This window comes from Capricornis sumatraensis, unplaced genomic scaffold (assembly GCF_032405125.1).
Source record: "Capricornis sumatraensis isolate serow.1 unplaced genomic scaffold, serow.2 scaffold102, whole genome shotgun sequence".
Lineage (NCBI taxonomy): Eukaryota > Metazoa > Chordata > Mammalia > Artiodactyla > Bovidae > Capricornis > Capricornis sumatraensis.
In genome coordinates this window covers 25,552-33,700 of record NW_027184695.1, presented here as the reverse complement: position 1 = coordinate 33,700, position 8,149 = coordinate 25,552, and the positions used below count along the sequence as shown (strand labels likewise).

The window sequence follows — 8,149 nt, the reverse complement described above, 5'->3', positions numbered from 1 at the left end:
TCTGGGAGAGGCTTCTTCAGAGCCGTTTCTGCTAAAGGCCGTCTCCGTATGATTTGTTGTCAGGTACACCGCACCCAGTGAAGGAGGTGGAGGAGGAGAGCAAGGCATCGCACCGCTCGGGGAACGTGGAACACCGGTGGACGTGCCAGCCCTTCTGATGCGGGGGACGATGGTGCGGAACTGGACCTGGAAGGAAGAACTCGGTGCTCACAGGGTTCTGCAAGGAGGTTAATCTCGAGGACTCTCTTTTCTGGATGGACATTCAAGGCTGATCACAGAGCCCGGGACAAGCAATGCATTGAAGGATATGCTGAGAAAAAGGAACAGTGTCTCTTTGACTGATCTATATGGATACTAATTTCCTTTGGTCCTTTTGGCGTGGCGTGTCGATACGACGGCTCGATTTTTCTTAAGTGGGATGGGAATACGTTGAGTGAAAACGATATGGAATTGGAAATAGTTTTGCTTTTCGATTGCTTGCCTTTGACGAACGCCTGCTTTATTGGAACCTCAGGGTGGATCATGTGTGGCTAAAATGCCAGCATGATCTATCTGTTCAATCAAATAGCCTGTGTATTTGAAATAAAGTAAAATTATTTAATTTAAAGAAAGGGTGTCTTCTCATCTGTGGTAGGGGAGGCATCGAAGCAACTGAGCCCTAGGTGTCTTGTCGTTCGAGACAAAGGAATGCCATGGACAAGAGCATTCCAGAAGTCTGCACTCCACTCTGAGGGATTCGGTGGTCGGAGGCCCACTTCTCGAGTTAAAGAAGCTGACATTCTGTCCATGCTCATGCTTGGGGGGGTGGGCGGGTTACACTCCGAGTACACTTCGGGTGTTTACTGACGTAGGACTCTTTGCAATGTTAGAATCTACACTCCAATGGATAGATTGATTGGAGCATTCAGTCCATGGCCCTATGAAGAGACCGTTGCCCCCACGTGCCCTGACATTTTGAAGTGACAGCATTCAGTCTCGTTAGCGGTCAGTGTCCCGATCCCAGCTTTGAGCTGTGTATCAGTTGCTTTGGCAATGAGGCAAGTGGAGAAAGGTAGCGAGAAGCCTTCTGTTCTGACGGTGGGATGCTCAGACCCAGTCGCTTTTGGAGACAAGGGAGGCAGACTCGGCCTGGATCCCTGGAGATTCCTGATGAAGTGAAGAAAAGGCAGTGGAGAAAATGTGGTGTTCCTTCAACTTGTGAAACCCGATGGAAGCAGCAGGCATTATTTCCAGAGGTTGCTTTTGCCACTGGTGAATCCTTTTGCCCATTGACTGGGAGAATCATGAATGTCTCCCTAGGATTTGACAGAAGTGCACTCCTGGAGTATCAGTTCTAATGTGAAAATCTTTGGAGCAACCAGTGTGATTGATTGTACCATAGGATTAGAAGGCCTGGGAATTTCACAGGCCTTTTCCCTTTGCATGTCTTCAGGACACTGGAGGGGAAAGTGAGAAGCTGGAGAGTCGTCAGGTTGTTTGGTCTAGTACCAGTCTTAGCCTCTGGGGAAGGAAACGGCAACCCACCTCAGTATTCCCGCCTGGAGAATCCCGTGGACAGAGGAGCCAGGTGGGCTGCTGTCCATGGGGTCACACAGAGTCGGGCAGGACTGAAGCAACTTAGCAATCTCAGCCTCAAACACACAGGCACGCACAGGGATAACTGTCCCTGGCAAAGGACTCTGGGGTGGCAAGGGAGCCGGATGGGCACCTCCTGGCAGTCGAGTTGGGCGACTGGGTCACCGGGTTGTTCTGGTCACCCCATTGGGTCCACTGTCTACATCCAGTCTCTCAAGAGTTAAGCCACTATCCAATCAAGAGGTCTCCGCCCACCTTGGGCCCACGCCTCCATGTGAAGGCCTTCTCTCTTCTCTGATTCAAATGCTCACTAGAAAAGTGGACACAGCCGGTCATCTCCCTGGCCTTCAGAGTCCCCCTCGGACCCTGAAGCCCTCCTGTCCAGCTGGAGTCCCAAGAGGCTGCCGCCATGCCCTCCTCCCCGCTCAGGGTGGCCGTGGTCTGCATGAGCAATGTCAACAGGAGCATGGAAGCCCACCGCGTCCTCAGGAAGAACGGGTTCCATGTCAGGTCTTTTGGAGCCGGATCCCACGTGAGGCTCCCAGGAGGGCCACGCAAGCCACCCGTGCTCTACGACTTCTCCACGCCCTATAAGAAGATGCACAGCGACCTCTCCTCTAAAGACCAAAAGCACTACCAAAGGAATGGAGTCTTACGCATCCTGAGAAGAAATGAGAGAATCAAGCCTGGCCCAGAAAGGTTTCAAGAGTGCCCAGATCCCTTTGACATCATCTTCACCTGTGGGCAGAGGGCCTATAACCGGGTGGTGGCCGACCTGTGCGCCAGGGACCAGGAGACCTGGCAGCCTGTGCCGGTCGTCAACGTGGACGTAGACGACACCCTGGAGGCAGCCAGCCTTGGAGCCTCGATCATCTGTGAGCTCTGCCAGGGTCTCCAGCAGGCAGACGACACGCAAAGTCGTCTGGCCGAACTGCTCCAGGCGGCCGAGGAGAAAACAGGAAGGAGCTTTCTGCACACGGTCTGCTTCTACTGAGGAAGCATCTTGGCTGGTTTCAGCTCCTTGGTCGGTAAGAACTCGTGCCCGGACCCTTGAGCTGCTGGGCATTTTCTGGGAGAGGCTTCTTCAGAGCCGTTTCTGCTAAAGGCCGTCTCCGTATGATTTGTTGTCAGGTACACCGCACCCAGTGAAGGAGGTGGAGGAGGAGAGCAAGGCATCGCACCGCTCGGGGAACGTGGAACACCGGTGGACGTGCCAGCCCTTCTGATGCGGGGGACGATGGTGCGGAACTGGACCTGGAAGGAAGAACTCGGTGCTCACAGGGTTCTGCAAGGAGGTTAATCTCGAGGACTCTCTTTTCTGGATGGACATTCAAGGCTGATCACAGAGCCCGGGACAAGCAATGCATTGAAGGATATGCTGAGAAAAAGGAACAGTGTCTCTTTGACTGATCTATATGGATACTAATTTCCTTTGGTCCTTTTGGCGTGGCGTGTCGATACGACGGCTCGATTTTTCTTAAGTGGGATGGGAATACGTTGAGTGAAAACGATATGGAATTGGAAATAGTTTTGCTTTTCGATTGCTTGCCTTTGACGAACGCCTGCTTTATTGGAACCTCAGGGTGGATCATGTGTGGCTAAAATGCCAGCATGATCTATCTGTTCAATCAAATAGCCTGTGTATTTGAAATAAAGTAAAATTATTTAATTTAAAGAAAGGGTGTCTTCTCATCTGTGGTAGGGGAGGCATCGAAGCAACTGAGCCCTAGGTGTCTTGTCGTTCGAGACAAAGGAATGCCATGGACAAGAGCATTCCAGAAGTCTGCACTCCACTCTGAGGGATTCGGTGGTCGGAGGCCCACTTCTCGAGTTAAAGAAGCTGACATTCTGTCCATGCTCATGCTTGGGGGGGTGGGCGGGTTACACTCCGAGTACACTTCGGGTGTTTACTGACGTAGGACTCTTTGCAATGTTAGAATCTACACTCCAATGGATAGATTGATTGGAGCATTCAGTCCATGGCCCTATGAAGAGACCGTTGCCCCCACGTGCCCTGACATTTTGAAGTGACAGCATTCAGTCTCGTTAGCGGTCAGTGTCCCGATCCCAGCTTTGAGCTGTGTATCAGTTGCTTTGGCAATGAGGCAAGTGGAGAAAGGTAGCGAGAAGCCTTCTGTTCTGACGGTGGGATGCTCAGACCCAGTCGCTTTTGGAGACAAGGGAGGCAGACTCGGCCTGGATCCCTGGAGATTCCTGATGAAGTGAAGAAAAGGCAGTGGAGAAAATGTGGTGTTCCTTCAACTTGTGAAACCCGATGGAAGCAGCAGGCATTATTTCCAGAGGTTGCTTTTGCCACTGGTGAATCCTTTTGCCCATTGACTGGGAGAATCATGAATGTCTCCCTAGGATTTGACAGAAGTGCACTCCTGGAGTATCAGTTCTAATGTGAAAATCTTTGGAGCAACCAGTGTGATTGATTGTACCATAGGATTAGAAGGCCTGGGAATTTCACAGGCCTTTTCCCTTTGCATGTCTTCAGGACACTGGAGGGGAAAGTGAGAAGCTGGAGAGTCGTCAGGTTGTTTGGTCTAGTACCAGTCTTAGCCTCTGGGGAAGGAAACGGCAACCCACCTCAGTATTCCCGCCTGGAGAATCCCGTGGACAGAGGAGCCAGGTGGGCTGCTGTCCATGGGGTCACACAGAGTCGGGCAGGACTGAAGCAACTTAGCAATCTCAGCCTCAAACACACAGGCACGCACAGGGATAACTGTCCCTGGCAAAGGACTCTGGGGTGGCAAGGGAGCCGGATGGGCACCTCCTGGCAGTCGAGTTGGGCGACTGGGTCACCGGGTTGTTCTGGTCACCCCATTGGGTCCACTGTCTACATCCAGTCTCTCAAGAGTTAAGCCACTATCCAATCAAGAGGTCTCCGCCCACCTTGGGCCCACGCCTCCATGTGAAGGCCTTCTCTCTTCTCTGATTCAAATGCTCACTAGAAAAGTGGACACAGCCGGTCATCTCCCTGGCCTTCAGAGTCCCCCTCGGACCCTGAAGCCCTCCTGTCCAGCTGGAGTCCCAAGAGGCTGCCGCCATGCCCTCCTCCCCGCTCAGGGTGGCCGTGGTCTGCATGAGCAATGTCAACAGGAGCATGGAAGCCCACCGCGTCCTCAGGAAGAACGGGTTCCATGTCAGGTCTTTTGGAGCCGGATCCCACGTGAGGCTCCCAGGAGGGCCACGCAAGCCACCCGTGCTCTACGACTTCTCCACGCCCTATAAGAAGATGCACAGCGACCTCTCCTCTAAAGACCAAAAGCACTACCAAAGGAATGGAGTCTTACGCATCCTGAGAAGAAATGAGAGAATCAAGCCTGGCCCAGAAAGGTTTCAAGAGTGCCCAGATCCCTTTGACATCATCTTCACCTGTGGGCAGAGGGCCTATAACCGGGTGGTGGCCGACCTGTGCGCCAGGGACCAGGAGACCTGGCAGCCTGTGCCGGTCGTCAACGTGGACGTAGACGACACCCTGGAGGCAGCCAGCCTTGGAGCCTCGATCATCTGTGAGCTCTGCCAGGGTCTCCAGCAGGCAGACGACACGCAAAGTCGTCTGGCCGAACTGCTCCAGGCGGCCGAGGAGAAAACAGGAAGGAGCTTTCTGCACACGGTCTGCTTCTACTGAGGAAGCATCTTGGCTGGTTTCAGCTCCTTGGTCGGTAAGAACTCGTGCCCGGACCCTTGAGCTGCTGGGCATTTTCTGGGAGAGGCTTCTTCAGAGCCGTTTCTGCTAAAGGCCGTCTCCGTATGATTTGTTGTCAGGTACACCGCACCCAGTGAAGGAGGTGGAGGAGGAGAGCAAGGCATCGCACCGCTCGGGGAACGTGGAACACCGGTGGACGTGCCAGCCCTTCTGATGCGGGGGACGATGGTGCGGAACTGGACCTGGAAGGAAGAACTCGGTGCTCACAGGGTTCTGCAAGGAGGTTAATCTCGAGGACTCTCTTTTCTGGATGGACATTCAAGGCTGATCACAGAGCCCGGGACAAGCAATGCATTGAAGGATATGCTGAGAAAAAGGAACAGTGTCTCTTTGACTGATCTATATGGATACTAATTTCCTTTGGTCCTTTTGGCGTGGCGTGTCGATACGACGGCTCGATTTTTCTTAAGTGGGATGGGAATACGTTGAGTGAAAACGATATGGAATTGGAAATAGTTTTGCTTTTCGATTGCTTGCCTTTGACGAACGCCTGCTTTATTGGAACCTCAGGGTGGATCATGTGTGGCTAAAATGCCAGCATGATCTATCTGTTCAATCAAATAGCCTGTGTATTTGAAATAAAGTAAAATTATTTAATTTAAAGAAAGGGTGTCTTCTCATCTGTGGTAGGGGAGGCATCGAAGCAACTGAGCCCTAGGTGTCTTGTCGTTCGAGACAAAGGAATGCCATGGACAAGAGCATTCCAGAAGTCTGCACTCCACTCTGAGGGATTCGGTGGTCGGAGGCCCACTTCTCGAGTTAAAGAAGCTGACATTCTGTCCATGCTCATGCTTGGGGGGGTGGGCGGGTTACACTCCGAGTACACTTCGGGTGTTTACTGACGTAGGACTCTTTGCAATGTTAGAATCTACACTCCAATGGATAGATTGATTGGAGCATTCAGTCCATGGCCCTATGAAGAGACCGTTGCCCCCACGTGCCCTGACATTTTGAAGTGACAGCATTCAGTCTCGTTAGCGGTCAGTGTCCCGATCCCAGCTTTGAGCTGTGTATCAGTTGCTTTGGCAATGAGGCAAGTGGAGAAAGGTAGCGAGAAGCCTTCTGTTCTGACGGTGGGATGCTCAGACCCAGTCGCTTTTGGAGACAAGGGAGGCAGACTCGGCCTGGATCCCTGGAGATTCCTGATGAAGTGAAGAAAAGGCAGTGGAGAAAATGTGGTGTTCCTTCAACTTGTGAAACCCGATGGAAGCAGCAGGCATTATTTCCAGAGGTTGCTTTTGCCACTGGTGAATCCTTTTGCCCATTGACTGGGAGAATCATGAATGTCTCCCTAGGATTTGACAGAAGTGCACTCCTGGAGTATCAGTTCTAATGTGAAAATCTTTGGAGCAACCAGTGTGATTGATTGTACCATAGGATTAGAAGGCCTGGGAATTTCACAGGCCTTTTCCCTTTGCATGTCTTCAGGACACTGGAGGGGAAAGTGAGAAGCTGGAGAGTCGTCAGGTTGTTTGGTCTAGTACCAGTCTTAGCCTCTGGGGAAGGAAACGGCAACCCACCTCAGTATTCCCGCCTGGAGAATCCCGTGGACAGAGGAGCCAGGTGGGCTGCTGTCCATGGGGTCACACAGAGTCGGGCAGGACTGAAGCAACTTAGCAATCTCAGCCTCAAACACACAGGCACGCACAGGGATAACTGTCCCTGGCAAAGGACTCTGGGGTGGCAAGGGAGCCGGATGGGCACCTCCTGGCAGTCGAGTTGGGCGACTGGGTCACCGGGTTGTTCTGGTCACCCCATTGGGTCCACTGTCTACATCCAGTCTCTCAAGAGTTAAGCCACTATCCAATCAAGAGGTCTCCGCCCACCTTGGGCCCACGCCTCCATGTGAAGGCCTTCTCTCTTCTCTGATTCAAATGCTCACTAGAAAAGTGGACACAGCCGGTCATCTCCCTGGCCTTCAGAGTCCCCCTCGGACCCTGAAGCCCTCCTGTCCAGCTGGAGTCCCAAGAGGCTGCCGCCATGCCCTCCTCCCCGCTCAGGGTGGCCGTGGTCTGCATGAGCAATGTCAACAGGAGCATGGAAGCCCACCGCGTCCTCAGGAAGAACGGGTTCCATGTCAGGTCTTTTGGAGCCGGATCCCACGTGAGGCTCCCAGGAGGGCCACGCAAGCCACCCGTGCTCTACGACTTCTCCACGCCCTATAAGAAGATGCACAGCGACCTCTCCTCTAAAGACCAAAAGCACTACCAAAGGAATGGAGTCTTACGCATCCTGAGAAGAAATGAGAGAATCAAGCCTGGCCCAGAAAGGTTTCAAGAGTGCCCAGATCCCTTTGACATCATCTTCACCTGTGGGCAGAGGGCCTATAACCGGGTGGTGGCCGACCTGTGCGCCAGGGACCAGGAGACCTGGCAGCCTGTGCCGGTCGTCAACGTGGACGTAGACGACACCCTGGAGGCAGCCAGCCTTGGAGCCTCGATCATCTGTGAGCTCTGCCAGGGTCTCCAGCAGGCAGACGACACGCAAAGTCGTCTGGCCGAACTGCTCCAGGCGGCCGAGGAGAAAACAGGAAGGAGCTTTCTGCACACGGTCTGCTTCTACTGAGGAAGCATCTTGGCTGGTTTCAGCTCCTTGGTCGGTAAGAACTCGTGCCCGGACCCTTGAGCTGCTGGGCATTTTCTGGGAGAGGCTTCTTCAGAGCCGTTTCTGCTAAAGGCCGTCTCCGTATGATTTGTTGTCAGGTACACCGCACCCAGTGAAGGAGGTGGAGGAGGAGAGCAAGGCATCGCACCGCTCGGGGAACGTGGAACACCGGTGGACGTGCCAGCCCTTCTGATGCGGGGGACGATGGTGCGGAACTGGACCTGGAAGGAAGAACTCGGTGCTCACAGGGTTCTG

The 8,149-nt window shown here is 53.3% G+C and overlaps 3 protein-coding genes across 3 annotated transcripts; all 3 read left to right on the top strand.

The window, feature by feature from the left end:
• Nucleotides 1-1,984: 1,984 nt before the first annotated feature.
• LOC138072519 (RNA polymerase II subunit A C-terminal domain phosphatase SSU72 like protein 3-like) lies at nt 1,985-2,569 on the top strand. Its single transcript, XM_068963542.1, has one exon. The coding sequence runs from the start codon at nt 1,985-1,987 to the stop codon at nt 2,567-2,569; it is 585 nt and encodes a 194-aa protein (XP_068819643.1).
• Nucleotides 2,570-4,627: 2,058 nt separating this feature from the next.
• On the top strand, nt 4,628-5,212 carry LOC138072528 (RNA polymerase II subunit A C-terminal domain phosphatase SSU72 like protein 3-like). Its single transcript, XM_068963552.1, has one exon. The coding sequence runs from the start codon at nt 4,628-4,630 to the stop codon at nt 5,210-5,212; it is 585 nt and encodes a 194-aa protein (XP_068819653.1).
• A 2,058-nt stretch (nt 5,213-7,270) lies between these two features.
• On the top strand, nt 7,271-7,855 carry LOC138072521 (RNA polymerase II subunit A C-terminal domain phosphatase SSU72 like protein 3-like). Its single transcript, XM_068963544.1, has one exon. The coding sequence runs from the start codon at nt 7,271-7,273 to the stop codon at nt 7,853-7,855; it is 585 nt and encodes a 194-aa protein (XP_068819645.1).
• The last annotated feature ends 294 nt before the right edge of the window (nt 7,856-8,149 follow it).

Coding starts and splice junctions, on each gene's coding strand:
- LOC138072521 (XM_068963544.1), top strand. CDS start 7,271: ATGCCCTCCTCCCCGCTCAGGGTGGCCGTGGTCTGCATGAGCAATGTC.
- LOC138072528 (XM_068963552.1), top strand. CDS start 4,628: ATGCCCTCCTCCCCGCTCAGGGTGGCCGTGGTCTGCATGAGCAATGTC.
- LOC138072519 (XM_068963542.1), top strand. CDS start 1,985: ATGCCCTCCTCCCCGCTCAGGGTGGCCGTGGTCTGCATGAGCAATGTC.